A 26,769-nucleotide genomic window follows, 5' to 3' on the forward strand; every position below is an offset into this window, starting at 1 on the left:
GGGAGAGGCCCCTCCAAGCCTCAGGCCCCGCAGACCGGCCCCCGGGGAGCCCTTTCCACCAAACCAAGGACGGAGGACACCACCGTCCACCCGCGGGCTCTCCCCGGGGGCCCCAGGCCCGGGTGACGCCACCCCCTCGGCGCCCGGGAAGAGGGAGCGCAGCGCCACCTGCTGGCGGGCCCCGCGCAGGCTCCCTGGTGACGTCACCCTCCCGGGAGCCAGGCGGCGAGGGAGGCCTCCCCTGGGGACACCCCGGGGGCAAGAGCCAGAGGGTCGGTCCGCGCCCGCCTTTCGCGGGGAGGGACCGGGGTCAAAGGGGGCAAGTCCATCCGCGCGCGGCCTCCTGCCCGCGAGGATGCCCTCCACGCACTGCTCCCCGGTCCCGGCTGCTCCGCGCTGGGCTCTGCCCCCACCCGCCGCGACCCCGCTGCCCAGGGACGCAGGCCTCTGGCTGCACGTGAAGCGTCCTCTCCATCCCTGTGCCCAGACCCGCAAGTCCCCCGAGGCCCCGGGAGACGCCAAGCCCTGGGGGCCCTGCTGCTCCCGGCTATCGGCCTGGCCTTGGAGACCCCGGTCTCAGGCCCTGCCCCAGGCCGTCTGGGTGGCAGAGACCCCTGGGGGCATGGCTGGCACAGTGGCCACCTGCAGACCCTGCCCTGGGCCCTCGGAGGAGGGAGACGGGGCCTAGGGCAAGGCCCGCCTCATGGGCCTTGGGACCAGCCCTGTCCCTGCTCCCCTCCCGCCATCTCCGGTGTGGAGCCGGCAGCCTGGCTGGAAAGTGAGGACCCTGGACCACGTGAGTTACCTCTCAGCTTTAATCGGCAGCCCAGCCAGGGCCGTGGGACAGCCCGCCGGCTCCAGCGGGCAGGCGGCTGACAGAGCCCCACCCACCCCCCAGGGCAAGCAGGAGGGTCCTGGGAGCAGAGGGACCAGGGCGGGGACCCACACTGCGGCCCTCCCCTGTCCCCCATTAGAAATCAAAATAGTGCAGCAATGCCAAGCCCCTCCGCCCCCACCAGCCCTCATTCATGGTCAAGTTCCCGCCCAGCTCTTGTCCACTTCCCTGCACAGCCCAGGGGGTGGCTTGGTTGGGGGCCTGTTGAGTGGGTGACCCCTGCCACCCCCAGGGCCAGCGGCAGACACGGGGGGGCCCCTGTGCGCAGCAGACACGGTCCCTCAGGTTCCGGGGTAGGTGCGCTGCTGTGGCAGATAAGGGGGAGGAGCTGGAAGCCAAAGAGACAGGACGTCGGGCACAGGAGCAGTGAGGTGACCCCACCCCCGGGGCGCACGGGATTCGGGGAAGAGCCAGCCTGGGGGGTCTCAGCTCAGGCAGAGGGCGTCGGAGAGGGACCCAGGGTGATCGGGGGACGGGGAGGTCCTGGCGCAGGGCTGGGGCAGGAGGAGAAGGGCTGGATTGCTCACTCACCTGCAGGGCTGTAGACAGGGGGCCCTGCCGGGTAGAGAGGAGGCTGGGGAGGAGCACTGGGGGGCCACATGAAGCCCTGGGGTGGGGGGGCGGGGTCAGCCTTGGAGTCCGGGGGGTACGGGTACATCGCCGGCTGGAGGGAGCCCCTCATTGGAATGTCCTGGCCTGGGTGGGGGGGACAAGGTCAGCGTTGAGCTCTCCGCCTCCAGGGGGCGCCATCATCCCTTCCCAGGGTGCCCAGGTGAGCCCCACTCCTGCTCGTCAGAGCAGAGCAGGGTGCTGGGCGCGAGGCCCTGGTGGCTGTCTGTCTGTAGAGACCCCAGGAGTCAGAGCACAGCCTGGGGGCGTGTCCTTGGGCCGGGACAGGGCAGCAGCTCAGGGCTGGAGCTGACCATCTGCTGACTTGTCCCCAGCCCGTCCCTCCCACATGGACCTCCCAGGCCCATCACCCACATCAGCATTCACGCTCACGGCCCAGACCCCCACAGACACCCGTGCGTGTCTGAGTGGCTGTGGGGTGTCCACGGAGCTCCGCCGCTGCCCCTTGGCTGCCCTGGGCGGGCCCCACCTGTCTGGGCTCCTGGTGGCGGCTCCGTCCGCACCTGCGAAGGGGCCCAGCAGCCGCTGGCGCCGGCGGAACAGGAAGCGGCAGATGCAAAAGAAGCAGCAGCAGACGGCGACCATGGCCATGAAGAGGGTCACGGCTGTGACCAGGCCCACCACGAACTTGGGACTGGAGGCGAAGAACGGGTCGTCTCACCCGCAGCTCTCACGGCGGCACGGCAGGGACCCCGAGACTGGGCTCCCGGTCCTGGGAGACCTCTCCCTCCCGGCCAGGCGGAGGCGACGGGGACCGCGTGCCCCGCACCCTCCGTGGTTTATGCACGGTCCCTTGGGAAGAAGCCTGGACTCATGAGCTGGGGCACCTGCATCTTCTCAGGGGGGCCCCGGCCCAGACACCCCGCCGGCGGGCGGCGCGCCTCCTGGTCACAGCTCCGTCCGGGACGCGGCCTGCGGCGGGCGCAGACCCCCGGCTCCCACCACAGGGCCCGACCGGGAGGTGGAGGCGGCGAAGGGAGATCGGGCCCCAGACGGCCCTGGGAGGAGGGACAGTGCAGGGGGCGCCCACCTGAAGACCAGGCAGCGCTTCTGCTGGAACTCGGACAGCCGCAGGCTCCGGTCCCCGCAGCAGTAGCGCTGGCGGCAGGTGCCACAGCAGAAGCTGGGGGGCTCGCAGCTGAAGCCCAGGCGCCATGAGTCGGCCTCGTCCAGGTACCCCAGGCAGTCGGTGCTGGCCAGCGCTGTGGGCGGGTGCTGGGGGCTACCAGGCGGGTCCCCCGCCTCCCTGAGCCCCCCATGGCCCTTCCCCCAGGGACCCCGCTCCCCTGGTGGTCCCCACACACCTGTGGGGTCCCCAGCCCACGGGTGCTGGCAACACGAGTTCCCCTTGGGGCTCAGGGGTTGGCTTCCAGGGCCTAGACTCCATCCTCTCCCTCCTGCTCCCTGCCAGCACCCCCAGGGGCTCGGGGACCCCGCTCCTGGCTCCCTGCCCCTTACCCAGGGGGGCCCCCAGCAGCAGGAGGGCGATGGCCGTGAGGGGCATGGTGGGAAGAGGGCGCTGCGGGTCCTGCCCAGTGCCAGGCACGGTGTGGTGGCCGCACGGACGGCGGGCAGCGGTGACCACGCCCCGGCCCCGCCCCGGCCTCGCCTGGCACGGTCCCCTCGGCGGTGGCCCGTCCCCGCGCAGCGCCCAATCCGTGCCCTGGGCCCGAGCAGCCCGGATCCGGTGCCGCCCCCCGGAGGGCAGGGCTGGACCTCCGCTGGCCTGTCCAGCCCAGGACGCCGGGGCGGCGCGGGGCGAGGCTCCCGGAACCGGCCCCGCTGAGGCAGCGCCGAGCCGCTCTGTCCCCAGCTGTGCCTCCCGCAGGCCGGGCTGCCCGCCGCCGGCTCCCGCGGCCCCGCCCCACGTGGGCGGTGTGGACACCGGGCCGGTGCCCCGCCGGGCTGTCCGCTGGGGCCCGCCCCGCCCCCAGGACCAGGGCCCGGCCCCTCCCCGTACCTTCACCGCGGGCCCCGCCCCCGCGGCCGCCCCCGCCGGTTGGTGTCACGTGGTCCCAGAGAAACTGCCCCGTGGGGGCGGGGCCGGCGGAGACCCCCAGCCCAGCCCCTGCCGGCGGGCGGGGCGGCTTCCCTCATGACGTCACCCTCTGACCCCGGCCCCGAGGCCGGGGCTCCCGGTGCAGGGGCAGCAGGGCGGGGCCTGGGTGCCGCTGGGGGACCCGGCTGGAGCCTGGAGGCCGTGTCGCTGCCCCGGGAGCCACCCCCGGGGGATGGGACCGGGCTGGCGTCCTTCTCGATTTCTGCCGCGGGTCCCACTTCTGTCCACAAGAGCGCTCCGCCCCGGACAGGCCTGCAGGCTGCCCACCCCCCCAACCGGCCAGCCCTGCCCTTTCCGAGGACGGGGTCTCATTGCACAGGGGCTCCCCGGCTCCCCCCTCCTGCGGGGCCCAGACGTGGCCCCTGAACCCAGTGGTGGGAATGGAGGAGCCGGGCACCTGCGCGAAGGCCACGCGGACGAATGTGCGGACGCCTGGACGCAGCCCAAGGGGCCCGACGCCGGTGTCTGTGGGGCGGGCCCCCATCACAAGGCCCCTCCCCAGTGCGGCTGCGCGAGGCCGCCCAGCATCGGGTCCCTCTGGCCACGCACAGCCCTCAGCCCTGGCCCCGTGGCCATCAGCTCCCCGTGGCCGGCGCCTCCCCGTGGCCATCAGCTCCCGAGGCCGGCGCCTCCCCGTGGCCATCAGCTCCCGAGGCCGGCGCCTCCCCGGCTCAAAGGGAGAGCAGGAGGCGGGACAGCCGTCCCCCGCGGGGCCCAGGGACACTGGGTAGCAGGTGCTGCCCGGATGCCCAGGCCAGGCCCCTCCTTGAGCTGCAGACTCACTCTCTCCGTCCACTTCCTGTCCGAGGCCACCGGCCTGCAGGGTGCTGCGCAGCTGTTACAAACGCACCGAGGGGGGCACATGGGAGGGAGGCCTGCCCCCCAGCACCGCCTCCTCTCCCCGGACCCGACACAGACCGAGCTTCCCCTGAGCTGCCTGTCTCCTTCTCCAGGAAGAGGCAGAGGCGAGGACACTCATCTGTGAAGATTCCTTTACTTCCTAGAAAAATACACGCGTCATCTGGGGCGCCCGCCGTCGCGGTGCCTGAGGGGCAGCCCTGGGCCGCGTGAGGAGTATTAAATAGTCCAGAGAGGTGGGCTCTAAAAAGCCCGTTTCTCCCGTTTCTAGAAAAAAAAGAGGAGAAGCAGACTGCCATCTGCCGGCTTCGGTGTGCATGTGTGTGCGTGTGCGTGTGTGTGTGCACACGCGTGCACCTGTGTACGTGTACAGACGGCTGGGGAGGACCCGTCATGCACGGGAGGGCAGAGGGACGTCCTGGCAGGGCCGCAGTGTCGCCCTGGGAGGGAGGGCCCTGGGCGGGCAGCGAGGCTCCCTCAGTCCCGCTGAGACCCAGGCGTCTGAGGCAGAAGCTACCCTCGGGGTTCACGTCGGGCCCCGGAACGTGAACACTGTTGTAGAGGACGGCGGCCGGCTCCCGGCTCCAAGGGGGCAGACGCCCGAGAACACGTCCTCCTGGCAGCCGTGTTTCCGACTGGCCAGCAGAGGACTCTGGGAACTGGCAGGCGGGGGAGGAGCAGGTGGGGAAGGTGGCGACGGGCATCTCCTGGGGATGGTGGGAAGTCCCTGTTCCCGCATCGCTGAGTGACCACAGCACGACGAGCTCAGCCGGCACTGCGGCCAGGTCACTGTGAGGCCGGGGGCCGTGGCCAGGAGGCGCTGGAGGCGGAGGAGAGCACAGCTCCAGGCCGCAGGGCGGCACACGGCGAGTGGCAGGGCCTGGGCCCGCGTGCCGGGGGCTCCTAGATGCCGATGGCCTGCAGCACCCGCCTCTCGCTGTCGCTGAGGTGGCCCGAGAACACCAGGTAGCAGGGCTGCTGCGCGAACTGACACAGGAAGTCCGTGAGGTACGCCTGCAGGGAGCGGAGGGCAGCGCTGGCTCGACACCGGGCGTCCAGCACCCAGGGGTGGCCTCCCACACTCTTGGATCTGGTTTAGGCCCCACTGGGAAGCACCCTCTCCCCGGACCTTCACCGCAGCCTCCGAAGTGGACCCAGCCCGGCCGGCTTGGGTCAGGGGCTGAGCGTCGGCCTATGAACCAGGAGGTCACGGTTCGAGTCCTGTCGGGGAACAGGCCCGGGTTGCAGGCTTGATCCCCAGTAGGGGGCGTGCAGGAGGCAGCCGACCCATGATTCTCATCATTGATGTTTCTCTCTCTCTCCCTCCCTCTCTTAATCAATGAAGACATATTAAGACAAAATTATTTAAAAAAGCGTAACCACATTGTGGTATAAAACACGAACCAAAGCCCACCCCACCCCATGCCCCCCGCTCCCAGCAAGCCAGGAACTCAACCCAAGGCCGCAGGATGAACAGGCGCCCTCACCTGCAGGTCCACCTGGTAGAGGGGGTCCTTCAAGGCGTCGGGGTCGTCCTCCTCGTCGTCCTCGTAGTAGTCCTCCTCTGTCAGACACATGAGGTGGGGGGTGGGGGTGTCAGGCAGGCGCCCAGCCCGCAAGCACCGCCGGGGGTGGGGGGTGGGCAGGGCGCTCACCGTATTTACTCGTGGCGAGGATGTCAGACAGGAGCTGGCCCGCTAAGCCCCCGCCCTCCTCCTCGTCCTCCTGGTCCTCCTCCTCGTCCTCCCACATGTCATTGGAGTCGTCTGCTTGGGGAGGAAAAGCAGCTGCAGCCACACACGTTCCACCCCGACGTGAGCAGGTGCAATGGGTCCGTCTGTGACTGCGGCCTGCACCTCCCATGGGCAAACCGGGCGGCAAATCCCCAGGAAGCCTGAAGGAAGGGCGGGTGTCCTGGGGGCGGGCACGACGATGACTGAGGCTGGGAAGCTCTGGGGGAGCCACCGCAGGCGGGCGGAGGCAGGGTCCCTGGGAGGTGGGCAGAGCACCTTGGCCCCACTCCGTGGGGGCGGCCTGGCGGGCGGCGTTGGCCTCCATGACGTTGGACAGCTCGTTGATGATCAGCTTCAGGATCTTGACCAGCAAAGGAATGTTTGTCCAGCGCTCAGGGTCTGGGGGAAAGAGGCTTCGATTCAGACTCCGGCTCCCGGCCACGCTGTTCTGCAGGGATGCTCAGCAGTCCACCTGCCAGCTCCCGCCTCCAGACCACACCCAGGCGCTCCATCAACAGCCACCCGGTGACACCCCCTCATCTGCCTGGTGCCGCCACGGGTCAGAGCTCAGGAATGAAAGGAGGCAGGTTTCGCCAATAAAGCTGGGGCACCAGGTAGGGGCCTGGAGCCGAGCACGCGGTCCCCACGACCTGCGGCTGGAGACGAGGACCCTGAAGGTCAGGCACACTCACTGCCTACAAGGCACTGGGGTCAGAGGCCGAAGCTGGCCGATAACCAAGACGGGACTTGGCCCCGAAGCCCAGGAGCTGGAAGCAGGGCCCCTGGTGCCGAGACAGCGCCTGCCGTCTCAGCGGAGGGAGGGAGACCACTGTGCGGACCCCCTGCTCCTCACCAGGCCGCCACCCGGTGCGCCCCTGCCTCCCGTTTCCCCCGCGTCACCCACTCTTGGCGGCCTTGGCGCGGGTGCGGACGCCCTCATCCGCGCCGTAGATCTCCTCGCCCTTCACGCGGATCTCCTGCAGCCGCTTGTCGTCCGCGTTGATGCCGTGCTGGAGCAGCTTGCACAGGGCCACGGAGCTGCAGGGCACGCGGACGCCTCAGCCACCGCCCGAGGCCACCCCCGGGGACGAGCTCCACGCCCGAGACTCTGACGTGAAAGCAGAGCTCGGGTGGGCGAGCCCCCAGGGCCGCTGGGAGGTGTGCTGGGCATAGGCCAGGCAGAGCCGGGCGGGGGCAGGCTGGCTGGTGAGGGCCATGCAGAGGAGGCCCCGCCCACTGTGGCCAACGTGATGTCGGCATCGGGGACCGTCAGGGACAGGAGGGGCGGAGCAGCCGAGGAGACCAGGGGCAGCACCAGGAGAGGCCCACCTGACTTTGCCCTCGTACTGGCCGTAGAACAGGTGCTGCCGGCTCGTCCACTCGGCCATCACAAACTCCAGGGCGGGCTTGCCCGTGGGCCCGGGCAGGCTGCACAGGAACTCCAGGAGGGGCTCCAGCTGGGTGTGCACCAGGTGGGCGAACACCATGATCAGGGACTGGGAGCGAGAGGGAGGGCCGCGTCAGGACACACGGACACGGAGCCTCCTGGCCAGCGTCTCGGGCCCACACGACCGACCAGGAGCCGCCTGTTCTCAGGGCGGGCGGAGCGCAGACCCGGGGAGCAGTGAGGGGGCCCCCCACCCCGGCGGCGCCCTCACCTGCATGACGCTCAGCGTCTCCGCCTGCTGCATCTTGCTGAGGACAGCGCGCAGGATCTGGTCCAGGTTGTCGCCCAGCTCCCGCCCGGCCTTGCTGATGAGGGTGGAGACCAGGCGGCCCACGAAGGCGGCGGTGAACTCGGAGGTGCGGGGGTCCAGCAGCTGGCTCACCACCTGCATCACGTACCACAGCCCGCTGTGGCCCTGCTCGTCGTGCCACTGCGCCACCTGCTCCAGCGCCACCGACACGTAGGCCCGCAGGCACTCGCCGCCGTTCTGGGGACACAGGGGCGCGGCCGCGAGGTCAGCGGCGGGACAGACGCCGGGGTCTGCGCAGGCGGGGCGGGCGCTCCAGGCTCACGCCTCCCCCGAGCGGGACCTCGTCTCCTGGGGGCTCGGCCACCGGAGTCAGCTGCTCCCTCAGACACAGACACCGCGGTGCCCGCCTCAGCTGCTCAGCCCTCACAGACGCGCACGCTGGCCTCCAGGGACGCGGCCCAGCAAACGGGGTTTTAAGCGTCAGGCCCACCGGGCGCGGGAACACACCAGCCTCAGGCACAGCTCAGGTCCCCAAGCCCATCTCCTGGACTTCACTCAGAGAACCATCCAGAAAGACTCCCTCCCGGCCCAGGTCTGTGTCTGACGCCTCCACAGCGGTGACCCCAGACACAGGCGCCCACACCTCCACGACGGCAGCCACAGGCCACAGGCCACAGGCGTTGGCAGCTGACCGACCCTGGCCTCCGGAAAATACAGACGTGAGACACACAGGCCAGCGCGTGGCCGGTCAGACCTCGGCCTCGGCAGACGCGGTACCTGCATGGTGGCGTTGTCGTCCGTGTGCAGGGTGCACTGTGCCACCGCGGGGAACGCCTGGCAGACGAGCAGCTGGGAGAGCGGCGGCTTCGTGCTGCGCACCACGGTGGTCAGGATGTCGATGGCTGTCTGGAGGAGGAGGGAGGTCAGAGCCTTGGGCGGGAAGGGCAGCAGCCCGAGAAAGCTCGCTGAGAAAGGAGGGACCACCGGCAGCGTGTGCTCCCAGCCTCCTCGCGGGCTCCCCTGACGGCCGCGGGCTGTGTGGCCTCCGGCCGCCGGGGCAGCAGGTAGCGCGGGCAGCGTGTTCGCAGATGAGGCACCTCTGGAACAGCCGTTTTCCTGGGCCCTCAAGATCCACCCCTTCCTGAGGGCAGAGCAGCCGGCAAAGTCCCCCGGAACCTCGACATTCACTGGTGTCCTGCCAGCTGGGTGTGTGTGCAGGTGGTGAGCTCACACCTGCTCACTCACACACACCCACACCCACCTGCTCACACCCACACCCACCTGCTCACACACACCCCCACACCCACCTGCTCACACCCCCCCACACCCACCTGCTCACACCCCCCCCACACCCACCTGCTCACACACACACCCCCCCCCCCACCTGCTCACACACCCACCCACTCCTGCTCCGCGTGGTTTTGCGCCCACTCACCGCGCACAGCCCTGCGGGGAGCTTGTCTGCTGGCGCCTGCATGATGCTGACCAGCGTGGGGATCAGCCGCATCTGCATGGGGCCCTGGCAGGCTTCGATCTGGGACAGCTCCTTGAAGATGTCCTGAGCCAGCAAGGCGACGACGGGATCTGAGGTGACAAGGCAACAGGACCCCGCCCGCCCGTCTGCACACGCCGCTGGCTAGCGACGCCTGGTGTGTGGCCCTAACCTAGCGAGCGGCGTCTGCGTGGATGGCCCGCCACACAGCTGGGACCTAGCGGGCCACATGGCCACCTGGAAGAACAGGAGAGATGCCACCTCCAGAGGCACACCGTCTCCCGGCCGCGGGCTCACCCGACAACCACTCGGCTCTTTTCCCGAGCCGGTCCCGACGCCTTCATTCTCGTGGAGCCCGACGGGACTGAGGAGCGGGTGCGGCTGTGCCGGGTGGAGCCGTGCGGCGAGGGCCACCCGAGGGTGCAGCGTGGGCGCCTCCCAGGCCAGGCTCCCCGACGTGCAGTGATCCCCGAGCACCCCCTGAGCCTCAACACCGCAGCCCCCTCTTCACAAACACACACCCTCGGTCTTTTCTATGATAAAGCACAGGCCATACGCACCACAGAGGGGTCACACAGAACGTGCTACAAAGCGTTCCAGGAAAGAAACCCGTCGCCCACCGCCTGGCAGCCACGCCCCCCACACGACATCTCCGTACGGACGTTTACACACGCCCTTTCCCAGCACAGGGACGTCTCCGTACGGACGTACACACGCCCTTTCCCAGCACAGAACCAAAACTGGCGTCACAGCCTATGCATCTGGAAAAGCCCTCCATTACTTATCATGTAAACACTGTCTCAGTGCTTTAAGGATTCCCCTGACGTTTAATATTTACGGCATAAACGAATCCTTCTCTACGTCCACGTTTTTGCTGTTATAAAGACGAGAGGAACCCCTGTTCATCTGTCCTCAGATCTCCTTCCTAAGGCAGTGCAGGCCTCTTCCCACCCCACCCGACCCCACCCCGGTTCTACGAGGGGGTGAGACCCCCGAGAGCAGGAGCCCTCCTCTCCAGCTCTGCTAACCGACAGCCAATGCTTGCCTAGGATGCGGAAGAGCATCTCCCCCAGGGGCAGGTCTGCTCCAGTCCCCGGCGGGCAGGCCTGTGGCGCCCTCCCTGGCGGCACACCCTCCCTGGCGGCACACCCTCCCTGGCGGCACACCCTCCCTGGCGGCGTACCGTTGCTGTACTTGAGGAAGATGGCGATGGTGAAGGGGCAGATCTTGCTCTCCACGCTGGCTGTGAATTCGGGGTCCACTGTGCACACGATGCACAGCGTCTCCATCACCAGGTTGAGGACCTCGGAGCTGAACTGCGCGGCCAGGTGAATGAGGCCGTCCAGCACGCTGGGCAGGAAGGGCTGCAGGACATGCGTGCTCTCCGAGGCCTTCAGTTGGTCACAGTAACTGGGGAGACAGAGAAGCAGGAATGACTTCCTCCCAGTGACGGGTCCCGGTTGGCGTTCCCACGGCGCCTGCGTGCTAAAGAACCTGCAACAGAGACAGGGCCGCCACGGGCGTCAAGAAGTGCTCTTGCCCAGGCTGGGGTGGCCCCGCTGGTTCGAGCGCCATCCTGTACACCAAAAGGGGGCGGGTTCAACCCCCGGTTGAGGCACATGCGGGAGGCAACTGAAGGATGTTTCTCTCTCTCAAATCAATTTAAAAAGTTGCGGTACTAAGGTAAAAAAATGTTTAAAAAGTTGTGTCTTGCCCTGGCTGGGTTGGTTCAGTGGATAGAGTGTGGGCCTGCAGACTGAAGGATCCCAGGTTCGATTCCGGTCAAGGACGCAAGCCCAGGTTGCAGGCTTGGCCCCAGTGAGAGGTCTGAGGAGGCAGCCAATCAGTGATTTGCTCTCATCTTTCTTTCTCCCTCCCTCCCTCACTTCTTGCTGAAATCATTTAAAAAACATATTTAAAAAAAAGAGAAAGGAAGGAACTACAGTGCATGTTAATTCATCATGGATTAACATCAAAATCACTGTGTTGGGCAAGAATTCAGACACTCAGACACACACACACCCCATGTCTTATGACCATGTTCCGTGCCAGCTGCTGTGTTCCCGGTCCAACACGACCAGTGAAGCCGTGGTTTGACCCCCAATCGCCCAGAGCCTCGCCTTCAGTCAGACCCTGATGCTCACGGCCGGCCTGCCCTGACCCCCTTCTTTAGAGTTGGTCTGCCACATGGCCTGGGGGTCACCATGTTCTCCCGGGGTCTCCCAGCGCCCACGGGCACTTCTGTCCGCGGATGGAGGCCCGAGCGAGACGTCGGAGGAGCCCCCTTGCTGACACCTGTCCCAGTGCCCAGCCGCCCTCTCAAGAGGCAGGACGCAGGCAGGGGCAAGACAGACTGGCTTTAGGACCTCAGGGAGATTTCAGGGTTCAAGTTGGACTTTAAAATACTCCTCAAACCACAAGGGTCCCTCTGGGCCGGGCAGGGGTGTCCGTGAACGACCAGGGGGTCCTGGCCTATAGCTGCTGCCAGGCCACACCGCCCGCACGTGGAGGCAGCGACCCCAGGCCGGCCGGCCGGCTCTCCTCCTGTCGTTCATGTGCAGCCCTCGGGCCATTTCTCTCAGAGCCTCTGGGGCGTGCTGTTGGCAGAGAAGGGCCCAGCGGGCGGGTCCCGGCCGGGGTGGGTTCACAGGGAGCCAGGAGCGAGGGAGCGGGACGCGCTCGGGGGACGCCTTCCTCCATCCAGTCCACAGAACAGCTTCACGAAGAACCTCCAGCAGCAAAATCCACTGGCAGCTGTGGTTCGGGGCTCAGCTCCGAGTCACTTTCTCTGAAACAGCTGGCGCCACCTCGGGCGGCATACTCACCCCCAGATGGCTCTCACAGCAGAGATCCGCACGGACGGGGGCTGCGTCTCATGAAGGCCACTAACTGTTGCCTGTAGGAACTGCTGGATCAATTCAGGGGACATAGCAACAGTGAACCGACTGGCAGCCCAGAGCGCCCGACCCAGGAGGAAGGGAGACACTGGGAGGGAGAGAGAGCAATTAGGGACTGGACACCACCGTCTGTGACCCCTGCCCCTCCCACCCTCCGCGCCTGTCACTCACGGGGTACCAGGTACTAGAGACAACTCAGGAGAGAGAAGACACCACCTTTTACCGTTGGCAAAGCAGACCGGACGCTTCAGACTAAAGCCACCGACTCCCCGTTCTCCTCACCCCGCCCCACGCGGCCAGGCAGCCCTCCGCACGCCTCCTCACTGCCAGGCTGTCCTGCCCGTGGGCCACTGCTGGACACACACACCAGCGCTCTCCTTGTACTGAAAACATGCCCACAGATGCCAGTCTGAGCCACGGGCACCTTGGTGAGCATAGAGCTCGAGGCCTCGAGGCCAGTGACTCAGCATGACCTGCGGTCTCCCCCGGCACGCAGCTCCGCTCCCGTCTGCTCACTCCCTCTCCGAGCGCACAGGGCAGTTCCCCAAAGGCTACGTGATGTGCGAACCACGGCTCGGACAGCTCATGGGACGGGTGCGTACATTTCTTACATTTTAATCTCTCAGTTTTCACTGCCAATATGTTAAAATTGACACAAAAATTCAAAGAAAAATCTCTGGGATTGTTGATAATTAAAAATGGCTGGTATAGAAAAGCTTTTAGCCATAGAGAGGCTAATAAACATGACATATTAAACCTTCCCCAGTCGGAAAACTGAATACTCTCACATCTCCATGAATTTTTAAAGACTGTTCGCTGGGGCAAATGCTACAAAAACATGCTAAGGGTCTGAGCAGTCCCACCGCTTTCCCTGGACGCGCATCACATGCCTCGCCAGGAGGCACCACGGGTAGAAGCTGCAAGGACGCGCCTGCTACTCAGACCTCACGTCAGGGCGAGGAAGCAGCATCCACCAGCCTGGGCAGCGCAGCTGGAGGCAAAGGGACCTCCCTACAGGCCGGCCCTGGAGGCTCAGCCGCCTCTGACTCAGCCCGGAGTGAGGGCGAGGCCGACGCTGCCCCTCCAGCCAGAGCACTGGCCTCGGGGGTGCGCCCCAGGGCGTCCACGGAGGGGAGGGGAGGGAGGGACAGGGCTGCAGCCAGCACGCCGTGTCCCTGACGTCCACGCAGGAGCCACGTGGGCAGTGTGTGCGGGTCTGTGGGGCGGAGGAGAGTCCACACGTGGGCAGAGGCCAAGGAGCCAGCGACACACGAGGGAGTCCCCGGCCGCTTGCAGGACTGGGGGCTGTGGGAGAGCGGCCCGACATGCCCGCGGCCGCTTTTCTCTAAGGCCAGTGCAACGTGGTCGCAGGGCAGGACACGGCATGAGGAGGGTGTTGGCCAAGAATAAAGTGTGAGGAAACGACAGGAAACCAACAGGAAGACGGCCTGACTCAGCCGGCCGAGGGGCGACTGGACAAGAGCAGAGCCCAGGCCAGCCCTCGAGGCGCAGCCAGCCTCGTCCTGCTCGAGCGCCAGAGCAGCGCTGGTCTGGGAAGTCGTGCCGAGGCCGCGGGTCTCCCGCTGCTGAGGTAAGCCCAGGCCGGGGCTGTCTAAGGGCTCCGGGAGCTCAAGCTCCAGGTGGGAAGAGCGGTCCCCAGAGGACGCACGACCTGGCTCACCCACCTCCAGGAACAAGGCACGGAGGCAGGTCTCAGGCGCCGGCGGCCTGCGGAGCCATACCTGCGAGGTTGAGGTCGGCCAGGACCACGCTGGTCAGGAACCCGTGCATGTCGAACTGGACCCGGCCGCTCTTGACGCTGTCGGTGAGGATGGACTTCACCGAGCCCAGCGCCAGCATGCAGGCCTCGTGGATCTTCCACCTGCGGGGACAGCACTGCTGGTGACCAGGCTGCGCCGGACGATCCACGCAGGAAAGGGCGCTCCAGCCCGACCCTCCCTCTCAACCTGGAGCGGAACAGACACTCAGCCAGTTTCCTAGTTAAACGAAGCGAGTTCTCCTCTCTCGGCTTTTAGAATAACAGCATCTGAGCAGACTGCTGGCGGGGGCGGGGAGGCTGCTCTAAAACTAGACGGTCACAGGTGGCCGAGGCCCCTGCGCTCCAGGCCGCGCCCCCCGGCCGCTCACCAGTGCTCGGCGCCGCTGTTCTTGGCCTGCTCAGCTTCCTGTAGGTGCCGAGTGGCCGCGGCAGCCAGGGCGGCTGCGCTCTCGCCCTGGAAATCCGTGGCCACGGCCTGGGGAGACAGGAGACGGGCTCATGCGTGTCTGTGCAAAGCAAACCCACTTCAGCTGCAAATGCGATTGCGCTGAATGGTCAGTCTTCACACACAGGCGTCCCCGAGGTGTCTGGACACACCCCGGGTGCAGGCCTGAGGGGACAGGGTGGCGTCTCTGTGGCTGCAGGGCCCGCCCTGGGAAAGGCTCACCTGCTACAGCGACTTGGGGTGACCTTTCTCAGGTGCCCAGAAAACTAAAGGGTGAGCCGAATTCACCATCCGTGGGGACAACCCTCCCACTCAGCCGGGGCCCGTGGCAGCTTCGCAGATCGTGGGCCTAGAGACCCCCGAGCCCTCAGAGCCGGAGACGAGGACCATCCACACCTTCTGACTGCACAGCCCCTGACCGTCGAGAGCCCGCTGAGTGGATGGGTCGGAAATGTCCCGCTCTGACCCAGCAGCAATGACCTGGGAATTCCTGACCCTCCAACTTCACCTGAGATCCTCCCTCATGACCCGACACCTGGGATAGAGCCGCCCACCCACTGCCTGCTGGGCGGGGCGCCTCTCTCCAAGAGGGGAGCTGAGGACCGCGAAGCTGCCGGCCGCGTCGGGCAGCCCTTACCAGCAGCAGGTCCTGCGCGGCGATCCTGACGGTGTAGGAGAACGTGTCGTCATCCTCGTCCTCCACGAACTGCTGGGGGTTGGCCGTCCACACTTTGATCTGAAAGGACCGGGAGGGAGGTCGGTGGGAGGCTGCCAAGCCGGCCACACGCTCCCTCTTTCCACCGCGCACACGGGGGGACCTCGGCCCCTTGCTCCCTCTTTCCACCGCGCACACGGGGGGACCTCGGCCCCTTGCTCCCTCTTTCCACCGCGCACACGGGGGGACCTCGGCCCCTTGCTCCCTCTTTCCACCGCGCACACGGGGGGACCTCGGCCCCTTGCTCCCTCTTTTCACTGCGCACTTGGGGGGACCTCGGCCCCTTGCTCCCTCTTTCCACCGCGCACTTGGGGGGACCTCGGCCCCTTGCTCCCTCTTTCCACCGCGCACTTGGGGGGACCTCGGCCCCTTGCTCCCTCTTTCCACCGCGCACTTGGGGGGACCTCGGCCCCTTGCTCCCTCTTTTCACCGTGCACATGGGGGGACCTCGGCCCCTTGCTCCCTCTTTTCACCGCGCACACGGGGGGACCTCGGCCACACGCTCCCTTTTTCCACGGCGCACACGGGGGGACCTCGGCCCCTTGCTCCCTCTTTTCACTGCGCACTTGGGGGGACCTCGGCCCCTTGCTCCCTCTTTTCACCGTGCACATGGGGGGACCTCGGCCCCTTGCTCCCTCTTTTCACCACGCACATGGGGGGACCTCGGCCCCTTGCTCCCTCTTTTCACCACGCACACGGGGGGACCTCGGCCCTTTGCTCCCTCTTTCCACCGCGCACACGGGGGGACCTCGGCCCTTTGCTCCCTCTTTCCACCGCGCACACGGGGGGACCTCGGCCCTTTGCTCCCTCTTTCCACTGCGCACTTGGGGGGACCTCGGCCCCTTGCTCCCTCTTTCCACCGCGCACACGGGGGGACCTCGGCCCCTTGCTCCCTCTTTTCACTGCGCACTTGGGGGGACCTCGGCCCCTTGCTCCCTCTTTTCACCGTGCACATGGGGGGACCTCGGCCCCTTGCTCCCTCTTTTCACCACGCACATGGGGGGACCTCGGCCCTTTGCTCCCTCTTTCCACCGCGCACATGGGGGGACCTCAGCCCTTTGCTCCCTCTTTCCACCGCGCACATGGGGGGACCTCGGCCCCTTGCTCCCTCTTTTCACCGTGCACTTGGGGGGACCTCGGCCCCTTGCTCCCTCTTTCCACCGCGCACTTGGGGGGACCTCGGCCCCTTGCTCCCTCTTTCCACCGCGCACACGGGGGGACCTCGGCCCCTTGCTCCCTCTTTTTACCGCGCACTTGGGGGGACCTCGGCCCTTTGCTCCCTCTTTTCACCGCGCACACGGGGGGACCTCGGCCCCTTGCTCCCTCTTTTCACCGCGCACTTGGGGGGACCTCGGCCCCTTGCTCCCTCTTTTCACCGCGCACTTGGGGGCACCTCGGCCCTTTGCTCCCTCTTTCCACCGCGCACACGGGGGGACCTCGGCCATTTGCTCCCTCTTTTCACTGCGCACACGGGGGGACCTCGGCCCCTTGCTCCCTCTTTCCACCGCGCACTTGGGGGGACCTCGGCCCTTTGCTCCCTCTTTTCACTGCGCACACGGGGGGACCTCGGCCCCTTGCTCCCTCTTTCCACCGCGCACTTGGGGGGACCTCGGCCCTTTGCTCCCTCTTTCCACCGCGCACACGGGGGGACCTCAGCCCTTTGCTCCCTCTTTCCACTGCGCACTTGGGGGGACCTCGGCCCTTTGCTCCCTCTTTCCACCGCGCACACGGGGGGACCTCAGCCCTTTGCTCCCTCTTTCCACCGTGCACACGGGGGGACCTCAGCCCTTTGCTCTCTTGAATAAAAGCCCAGCATCAAGGCGTTTCTCTTTGGTGTGAGAAGCCTCTGAGAGGTCAGCAGTGAAGGCAACGCCCTTGAGGGACACTAGCTTCAGACCGGCAGGGCACCAGCTCTGCCTGTCAATCAGCTGTTACCCTTTAAAAAAATCCTTACCTGCCCTGGCTGGTTTGGCTCAATGGATAGAGCGTTGGCCTGGGAACTAAAGGGTCCCAGGTTCAATTCCCGCCAAGGGCACATGCCTGGGTTGCGGGCTCAATCCCCAGTAGGGGCGTGCAGGAGGCAGCCGATCAATGATTATCTCTCATCGTTAATGTTTCTATCTCTCTTTCCCTCTCCCTTCCTCTCTAAAATCAATAAAATATATTAAAAATATATTTTAAAAAAAATCCTCCCCTGAGGATGTTCACGGATTTTAGGGGGACAGAGAAAAACAGTGATGCGGGAGGGAGTATCGATTGGTTGCCTCTCCTACGGGCCCTAACCAGGCCCCAACCCGCAGCCCTGATCCGTGGCCGACGGGAATGGAGCTGTGGCCTCGCGGTGCGTAGGACGTGCCCCCACTGAGCCGCACGGGCAGGGCCCCGCTCCTCGTTCAGATCCGCTTTCTGAAGAGACCAGACCCGACGGGGTTTCATGTGAAGGTGATGTCCATGCTGGTGGCTGACGTGAGTCACATGCTTGTGTCGTACGTGCTCTTTTGTCTAATGGTGACCTCGTCTCTGTTTACAGAGAAGGGGGGTCCTTCCGGGCGAGGGCCTGGGTCGGGTCCTGCAGGGCCCAGGCGCCGTGGCCAGGCGCAGTGCTGCAGCTTCCCCAGCACGCCGAGGGAGGAGGTACCCCCTCGTGTCTGTTTTAGAAGCGCCGCGGCCGCCGGCCCCGGCCCCTGGCGCTCACCTGCTCCTCGGTGATCTGCATGTACAGCAGGACGTAGTAGATGAGCTCGGGCAGGGCTTTCCGGACCGTGCTTTTGAACTTGCTGTTCTCCAGCAGCGCGTGGACAAACTCGAAAATGCTGAAGACGAGGTTTTCAAAGCCCAGGACTTCGCCTGCGGGAAGAGCAGAGACAACTGAGCGACAAGAGCGTGGAGGACAGGACGCAGCTGGGGATAAACGTGCTCTGTGCCGCTGACGCTGTTCACGTCACTTGGAACACTGCTCGCCAGGGAACGGCCGGGGGACAGCAGTCTATTTCCCAGCAGGTGTGTTCTGACCTGAAATACTTAAAACTACTGCATGCCAAAACCGGTTTGGCTCAGTGGATAGAGCGTCGGCCTGCAGACTGAAAGGTCCCGGGTTCGATTCCGGTCAGGGGCATGTACCTGGGTTGCGGGCACATCCCCAGGAGGTGTGCAGGAGGCAGCTGATCGATGTTTCTAACTCTCTATCTCTCTCCCTTCCTCTCTGTAAGAAATCAATAAAATATATATATATATAAAAAAACAAACAAAAAACAAAAAAAAAACTAATGCAGCAGAAGGCAAGTGTCAGCCCCCGGGGCCCAGCTCAGACAGACAGAATGCCGGAGCGGCCGGGCTGGCGGGCCTGGGAGCACCGTGAGACTCGGGCCCGCGCCCTGCTCCCACCCCAGCACAGCAAACGGAAACCCGACCGAGAACTTGCTGAGGAGCGAGCCTCCCGTGGCCGCCTTTCCTGCGGCAGCCGCGCCACGCACCATCCGAGTCCACGGGGTCTTCCACCTCCTCCGTGTAGTTGACCTCTGTCCTCACGTAAGTATGACGGGGAGTGAAGGAGAACAATCTGCTCACACGCGCTCTAAGGGGAGGGTGGGCGCTAACACTAGGCGGGGACCTGGGGAGCCGCCCCGCGGCCGGCCCAGCCGGAAGGATATAAGGCCGCACTCTCGGTCAGGGTGTTCCAGACGATGGGCAGGATCTGCTGCATGGAGGACACCATGTGCTTGGGGAAGTTCTTCACCAGGGCGGTCACCGCCTGTGCCGGGGAGACCACAGCAGAGGTCAGGGACTGGCGCCCTCAAGCCCCGGGCTCCCGGGCGCCGCTGCCCACCTTGAGGACTTCCATCTTAAAGCCGCTGTCGGACGTGGGCCCGTCGGGGACCTGCAGGGCCTGCACGAAGGCCTCGGTGAACTGCTGCACCACAGGGAAGATGAGGACTTTGGCTGCACCCTGAGGCCAGAGAGCGACGTCAGCGAAGTCAGAAGCGACGCGGCCCATCGGGGGCCGGGCCCCGTCCACCAGCCCGCGAGGCTCTGAGATCCTCAGGCTCCGGCCAATCCCACGGCCAAGTCCCTGGTGGGCTCCTCCCTGCGCGTGGCCTCCTCGAAGCCGCCACCCCAGACCCGCTTTCCGAGCCGCCTCTGAAGCCAGGGTCGGCGTTCCCAGCGAGGCCCCCACACGAGGCCGTGACACACCAGTGAGCTCTGGGCCTCGGTGAGCAGGAGCAGGACGAGGTGTTGGAAGAAATAAGTCTTCAACAGGACACTGAGCCACCCACACCTGACAACTGCCCGGCGTCCAGTGTCCCCGCGCCCCGGGGGTGTGCTGCCTGCAGAGCACGCTGCCCGCAATGGGGCGCCCTACCGTGAGCCCAGGGTTCCCGTACCTTTTCCAGCTCCTCCATGTTGCAGATCATGTGGGCACACGTGGTGAAAATCTCCACAGCTCGGGAGCGGGTCCGGATGCCGTACACCTGGGAAAGGCAGACAGCCGTGACGCCATGGGACGGGGTCTGTGCGCCTGCGACCCCTCAATCCCGACGTGACGGGGCTCCCTGGGACGGATCCTGCCATTCAGGGAACGCAAGGCAGCAAAAGCTGGGACTCGCTGGAATGAGCCTTCATGCTCACAGCCCTCGCGGGCGATCTGATGGGACACGGGGCCTGGCACTGCCTGCACACCCGGCACGCGGATGTGTGCGCGCAGCGTGCAGGCCCTCGGCGGGGACAGAGCAGGAGGCGGGGGCAGCACCCCCCCCCCCCCGGCTGCTGCGTGACTGGACGAGCTCCGTTCACACTTGTTAGCATGTCTACGTGTGGGACATGAACTCCTTTGTGAGCACCGCGGTGACAGCTGCCCTCAGTGCCCAGCGGAAGTGAGCTCGGGAGGGGCGGTCAGCCCGGGACTTCCGGCCACAGGGTGCAGGAGTCTATCAAGGTGAGCGGTCTGGACAAGGATCGCGGTCACTCTATCTCAGGGGTCCTCAAACGTTTTAAACGGGGCCAGTTCACTGTCCCTCAGACCGTTGGAGGGCCGGACTATAGTTTAAAAAAAAAACTATGAACAGATTCCTATGCACACTGCACATACCTTATTTTGAAGTAAAAAAACAAAACGGGAACAAATACAGTATTTGTATTTGCATGTGGCCCGCGGGCCGTAGCTTGAGGACCCCTGCTCTATCTTCACGTTGGGGATGGGCAGCAAACACGGGCTCCCACCGGGAGGGGAGGCTGCGCAGCCTGCGGCCTGGCTCTGGGGCCTGGGGGGACCTCGCACCTCGGCCATGGTGAAGATCTTGAACATCTCGGGGAGGATGACGGGGGCGACGAGGGGCATCTGTGTGTCCGTGACTTCCCGCGTGAATTCTACAAGGAAACAAGGGGCCCGGTCTGCGTGGTACAGACAGTGCGTGGGAAAAGGCCACACTGCCTCCAGCGGCAGCTCCCCAGCAGGAGGAACAGGCACCGACACCGGCCTGCTGGCCTGCCTGGGAGGAAGGAGCTACTCAATACTTGGCAGGAAAGGAAAGGGAACGAGTCAGAGATAGAGGAGGCGACACGAGATCAGGAAAGAAACCTTCGCTAGGCCCCGAGGAACGTCTGACAGAAGCGGGTGGAGCTGGTGAGGCCGCCGTCGGAAAACTGTGTGAACCTGGTCTGTGGCCACGTGTCAACATTCAGGTGCACGTCAAGGCGCCTCCCCTTTGGTCCCAGTCCCCACACTCCCCGGCGAGCTGTTCGGATGCACATATAGCTCACGGGGCTCCACCTCCGTTCTCCACGCCCCTCTCCCAGGGAGCGGCGCCTGCTGACCTAGGGCGCGAGCCTGCTGCCCACGGCACAGACAACGTGCCCAACGCAACCGGCTGGCGGAATGAGACCCGAAGGGGAGGGGAGTGCGGGCCATGCCTCTCCCTTTGACGTCCAAACCCCCACGAGGCAGCGGTGAGCACCCCTCAAGCTCAGGAGGGAGACCCGCCCCCTCTGCCTGGACTACAAGTGCAAGCACTCCGTTCTGCTGGACTGTTCTTCCCGTTGTCCTGGTTGAACTCCAACAAAACACGATATAAGGAAGATGCTGACAACCATGACGGCTGAACTGACGAGTGCTCACCACCCCAGTGATTGAACTGAATGCTTTACAGAGATGAGCTCATTTAAATGACTCGAAACGCCCCTGAGGCAGGTACGATATCTTAGTTTTACACACACGGAACCCAGACCCGGGGTAAAGCCAGAACATGATCTGAATCAAGCGCTTAACCACCCGCTGCAGCCTGGCCTTGAGCGTGAGGGTTCGAGCAGCAGATGCCACACCAAGTGAATTCCCTGCAGAGAGCGGACGGGGCGGGAGGGGCTGTAGCCCAGCGGGCATCACACAGGCCAGGTCCTGCTGCCCGGGGCCCCCACCACAGCGTCCGGTGAGGACGACGGCCCGGCCGCGGGAGCAGGGTCCACGCCAGCGAGGGCTCCTCACCTGTCAGCACGCGCATGGCTCCGTGGACGGCGTTCAGGTCCCCGCTCACCAGCATCTCCATGAGCAGGTTGAAGAGCTGGGGCCACGCTTCAGGCCAGTCCCAGTGGGCGATGGCCGACACGGCGTAGGCCACGCTGGAGCGCACCTTGCTGATGGACTCCCTCAGCCCGCTGGGCAGCAGCTCCCGGATGAAGATCTTGGCCTGCGGGGGAAGCCGCCGCCCTCAGACCAGGCTGCGCGTGGTCAGCAGAGTCCCACCAGCTTCCGTGTGAGCCAGACTCTGCACGGAGACACTAACCATCTCGAGTTCCTCGGAGCGTAACCCTGACCGACAGTCCACTCCCACTTCCCGCGGCCCCACACCGGGCAGCCAGCACCGCAGTCCGGCTCCCGCGGCCACGGACACCCACTTAATCACAACAAATGAACGGAAACCCCGTCCCCGCCGCAGGGCACGCCGCACTCGGCACCCAGGCCGCAGCCACCATCTGCCAGACACAGACGGTCCACAGCCGCGGGAGCCCTGCCCTGGGGACAGCCGGCGCCTCAGGGCTTCCCAGGGGCCCAGGATGGCTGCACAGCTCTGCTCCCAGCAGCAACGGCACTCCATTTCCTCCTCACACAGCTCTGGGAAGCTGGAGCTTAGAAGAAAAACACTGCAGACTGGGGCCTGACGCCGTCGGCCCGCCACCCGGGCACGTCTCACCCCTTATCCTGTGTCCTCAGCGCCAGCCACCCGCCCGCCTCCTCGGCCCAGCCCTCCGACCCTCCTGCTGTGGGGCAGACTCACCCTTTCCGTCGTTTCTGGAGGCCTGAACTTCTCCGAGTGGGCACACCAGTGCGTCTCCACGTACTGCTTCAGAATGACCGAGGCCAGCTGTGAAGAGAACAAGCCGTGTCCACAGCAAGGAAAGGCTTTTTCACACGTCAACACGCCACGCGCCCGGCCCGGCCGTCACCCGAAGCAGCTACCTCTGCACCGAGCCCCAGGTCACTCACAAACAGGCTTTACGCTTCCTCTTTCCCACAACCAAGCTTCAGGACCGAGCGCAGGGAGTTCCTTATAAATCGGACCCGTCAGGCTGGACCTACCTGACGAATTGCCAGGGCCCCCTGGGGGTCCACGGTCAGCTCCGCCAGGTGAACACCAAATTCTGGAAGAGAGAACGGTTGTGAGTCCAAGAGGGGCAGGAGAGCCGCAGCGACGACTGAGCCATAAGCCTGGTGCCGGCAGGGAAGGCCTCCGACAGGAGCCTGCTCCACCGAAGCACTGATGACGCCAAGATGGACCCTCCAGGGGGCGGCGGGGGCCCGCAGGGAAGGGCCAGCACCAGGTCACCTTCTCCATCACCACAGGCGCCTCCCGGCCCCTCCCTTCCCAGACGGTAGCGCTTTCCACTGGAACCAGTGCCGGATGCGGATCTAACCGACACCTGTACCATCTGACCCCACAGAAAAAGTGGGATTTCAGGAGCTGCTCAGATACGCACCACCGGACGGGAGACGATGCCCAGTCTACGGGAAGCTGGCGTTCACAGGCTCAGTCCCTCAGCACAACCGCTGAAGTTCACAGTTTCCAATGAGCCATGAAAGCAGTCATCTTGATATGCATTCGGGAGGCTAAACAGCTTTTACTCCCAAAATAAAATTCAGATCCTTAAATGCAACCCCCGTAAGAATCCCAATAATGGTTTTTGTTTGTTTGTTCGTTTGCAGAAATAGAAAAATCCATCCTAAAATTAATCTGGAATCTCAAGGGAGCACAAAAGACCAAAAGAAGTCCAAAGCTGGAGCACTCACACTTCCTGATTTCCAAGCTGACCACAAACTACAGCGATCAAAACAGGAGGTTCTGGCATAAAGACAGACACACAGACAGAACAGAGTGCCGCATCCATGGCCACGTGACCTCTGCTGGGGCGTCCAGTCGATTCGACGGGAAAGGACACTGGGTTCCCCAGACAAAAATGAGTCGCGGACCGAGAGCCTGACCGCGAGACCCGAGGAAGCACAGGGTGAGAACTCCACGGCCGGGTTCGCAATGACGTCCCGATACGTCACGGACACAAGGAGAACGAAGAGGAAGAGGCGAATTGGGCTCATAAAACGTAAAACGCTTCGTGCGTCGGAAGACGCCATCACAGCCTGGCCAGGCGCTCGCTACTGTTCGTAAAATGCGAGGTCTCAGCTGCCTATCGAATAAGGTGCAATTAGAAAACGCGCTGGAGAGCACCTGCCTTTTACTGTTGCTCTATCGGGGTACAGCAACATTCCCGCACACCCTGCTATCAAACCCCAATCCAGCCCCCTCGGAAAGGCCGGAAGGCTTGGCTCCCCGACCTCAGTGCCGGGCGCTGCAGCGCGGGAGGGGGCGCTGCCTGAGGTGCCGGGGGCCTCTCCTTCTCCAGTGAACCCTGAAATGCTGTGCTTTCCCTCAGACGCCAGTGACAGCGAGGATGGCAACACAGGACAGGACGCCATTCCGGGACCCGGGCCGAGGAAGCAGCCACCTGGGTGCCTGGGAAGGGGCCGCGGGAGCCAGCGAGACTCTCATCCTCCTCTTCCTCCTCCTTGGCTGAGAGGACAGGCTCCATTCTGGAAACGCCAACGCAGGCAAGGCCTTTCCTGGAATCCATCAGTGGCCGCCTACATGGCCAGGGTGTGCTTTGGCTCCAGCAACCTCCATTTCCTAAGATAACTGCTTCTTAAAATCTCCTCCACCCCTGAACCCCTCAGACACGTCATGCTTCCTTGTCTGTCCATTTAACAGGGAGCTGACAGCTGACCTTTGCCCTTTCCCCCAAATCACATTAGAGATTCTTCGACTTAATCTTCAAGCCTGGGGGTCATGGCCTGGCAGGTGGCCACCTGTCCGCCTTAGGATGGACCAGCCTCCCGCGCGAGGCTCTAACAAACGGCTCATGGACGGGTGGGAGGGACGAGGACGGGGCTGCGACCGACCTGGAGCCCATGGCGCTCCGATCATCGCCGGCTCGAGGAGCAGACACGCTCCCGATCCCCTTCACTCCAAGTCCGGGGAAGCCTGTTCCTGGGACCAGAACGCAGGGCCTTTCCCACGAGAATAAAACTACAGCGGGAAGTCACTCAAAGCAGGGAGAACGACGTGCTCATTCATCGGCCGGCGCAGAGCTGGGCGACTGGCTGGGACCCCAGAGCTGCACCCTCACGCGAAGGCGGGAAGGACCACTGACGTGTCACGGACAGAAGGTAAGACGGGAGGCACTCTGCACCCAAAGGCCAGAGGAGTCCAGGAGAGAAGGGGGACTGCCTCGGAGGACGCGCCATCCTCCATGGAAATGAGGCCACCACGGGGTGCGTTTCCATGGTTCCCAGATAAACTCAGGGAGCGGGCGATTTAAACCCACACACAGCCTCCCAAGGGCCCCAGCAGCGCGTTCAGCTGGAGGCGGGACCCAGGCTCAGCCTTCCTGCCGGGCCACGTCTGCACCACGCCGCCACCTGCCGCCCGAAGCCCCGCCCCCACCCACAGCCACGCCCCACCTGCCGCTCAGCCCCGCCCCCACCCACAGCCACGCCCCCACCTGCTGCTCAGCCCCCGCCACGCCCCCACCTGCCGCCCTGGTGTCCTCAGCCACGCCCCCGACACGCCCCCATCCGCAGCCACGCCCCACCTGCCGCCCTGGTGCCCGCGGCCACGCCCCCGCCACCTGCTGGCCCGCGTGCGCTCCTCCAGTCCCCCCATCCCACGCAGAGCTCCGCGTCCGTGTAATTCTTCACGTCCAGGCCCCCGAGGAGGAGGAAGGCGAGGGGCTGGAGCCCTAGGACTGACCTGGCCGAGAAGGACCAGGGCCCGAGGGCGGCTGCGGCCGACGGCCAACACCGGCAGGGACCACCCTTTCCTGGGAAGGCGCCGGCCCTGCCCCGGGGCTCGGGGGCAGCGGGTCCGGACGGGACGGGACGGGACCACCGGGCACCCTCGGGGGAGGCCCTAGACTCCGTCCCCGCGGTGCCTGACCGCCAGGAGGCTCCCGGCGGTCACTTGTCCTCCCGCACACCCAGGGCGCAGGGACTCGGATTGCGGGGGCACGCCTGCACCTGCTGGAGCCCAAGTCGTCCCCGCAGCTCGGCCGGGGTGCGGGCGGGTGTCGGTCCCAGGCAGGGGAGGCGAGTCCTCCTTTCCCTGTAGTTTTTAACATCCTCACTGACTTCAGGGGGGAGGGATGGAGGGATGGAGGGACGGAGGGAAGCATCCATGATGGTGAGAGAGAATCCCGGGTCGGCCGCCTCCTGCACCCCCGCCCCGCCCCCGGCGATGGAGCGCACGGCCCGGGCCCGGCCCCGACCGGGAATGAATGAACCCCGACCTCCCTGTTCAGGGGCCGACGCTCGCCCACTGGGCCCCCGGCCGGGAGCGCCTCCCACGCTCCCCCCGAGACACCCCAAGTCCGGGACGCGAGGCGCGGGCGGCGCTGGGCGCGGGGCGGCGCTGGAGGGTCTCCACCGTGGGGTGCGGACGGGGCGCCCCGGCGGGCCAAGCGCGTCGGTGCCCGAAGGGCCCGGAGAAGGGCCCGCCCCGCCTGCAGCCGCAGCCCCACCGCCCCGGCGCCCGCGGGACAAAGCGCACAAAAGGAGGGGGGGCGCCGCCCCGGAGAACGGCCCGCAGGCAGCGCGGCCGGGGCGCGGGGCGGCGCGCGGGGCTCTCCCCGACTCGCGGGCCGGGACCCAGGGCCGCCCTCGCCCCCGGCCCGCGCCGTGCACGGCGCCGCCCGCCCGGCCTCTCGGTCCTGGCGCGCCTGGACCACCGAGCACGGCCCGGCCTCGGCCCCCGGGCCCGGCCTCGATGCGAGGGCCCGGCCTTGGCCCCCGCGGCGCCGCCCCCGCCCCCGGCCCCAGCGTGTCCCGCGTCCCGGTGCCGCCCCGGCCGCCCGCCTCGCACTCACCCTCCGTCACCTCCAGCACCTTGATCTGCTCCTCGGCGGCCGCGCGCACCTCCTGCACCGGCGACAGGATGCCGGTGAGCGTGTCCACCAACACCTCCTTCAGGCCCTGGGCCACCGGCCCCGGTAGCCCCGAGGCCGCGCCCGCCGCCGCCGCCGCCATCTTGCTGCGCT

General features: G+C 65.7%; 2 protein-coding genes across 3 annotated transcripts; both read right to left on the minus strand.

Annotated features, from left to right (window-relative positions):
* Positions 1-798: 798 nt before the first annotated feature.
* SHISA4 (shisa family member 4) lies at positions 799-3,500 on the minus strand. 2 transcript variants are annotated; one of them, XM_081114479.1, is made up of 5 exons: positions 2,984-3,500; positions 2,556-2,727; positions 2,029-2,159; positions 1,427-1,591; positions 799-1,223 (listed from the first exon to the last, which is right to left on the minus strand). In XM_081114479.1, the coding sequence occupies exons 1-5, from the start codon at positions 3,027-3,029 to the stop codon at positions 1,177-1,179; spliced, it is 561 nt and encodes a 186-aa protein (XP_080970605.1). In that variant the 5' UTR covers positions 3,030-3,500; the 3' UTR covers positions 799-1,176. The 2 variants fall into 2 exon arrangements, 1 of the variants encoding a protein (XP_080970605.1); XR_013997275.1 differs by having other exon boundaries at positions 804-1,223; positions 1,995-2,159; positions 2,984-3,138.
* Positions 3,501-4,559: 1,059 nt separating this feature from the next.
* Positions 4,560-26,769, minus strand: IPO9 (importin 9). Its single transcript, XM_081114478.1, has 24 exons — positions 26,599-26,769; positions 22,769-22,830; positions 22,467-22,553; positions 21,677-21,878; positions 20,477-20,565; positions 19,584-19,670; positions 19,028-19,147; positions 18,852-18,952; positions 18,675-18,733; positions 17,897-18,048; positions 15,124-15,222; positions 14,410-14,516; positions 14,004-14,143; positions 12,190-12,349; positions 10,548-10,774; positions 9,308-9,456; positions 8,650-8,778; positions 7,834-8,109; positions 7,505-7,671; positions 7,080-7,213; positions 6,452-6,574; positions 6,098-6,208; positions 5,930-6,006; positions 4,560-5,456 (listed from the first exon to the last, which is right to left on the minus strand). Exons 1-24 carry the CDS (start codon positions 26,756-26,758, stop codon positions 5,346-5,348), a joined length of 3,129 nt encoding a protein of 1,042 aa, XP_080970604.1. The 5' UTR covers positions 26,759-26,769; the 3' UTR covers positions 4,560-5,345.

This window comes from Myotis nattereri (assembly GCF_964212035.1).
Source record: "Myotis nattereri genome assembly, chromosome: 20".
NCBI classification, from domain to species: domain Eukaryota; kingdom Metazoa; phylum Chordata; class Mammalia; order Chiroptera; family Vespertilionidae; genus Myotis; species Myotis nattereri.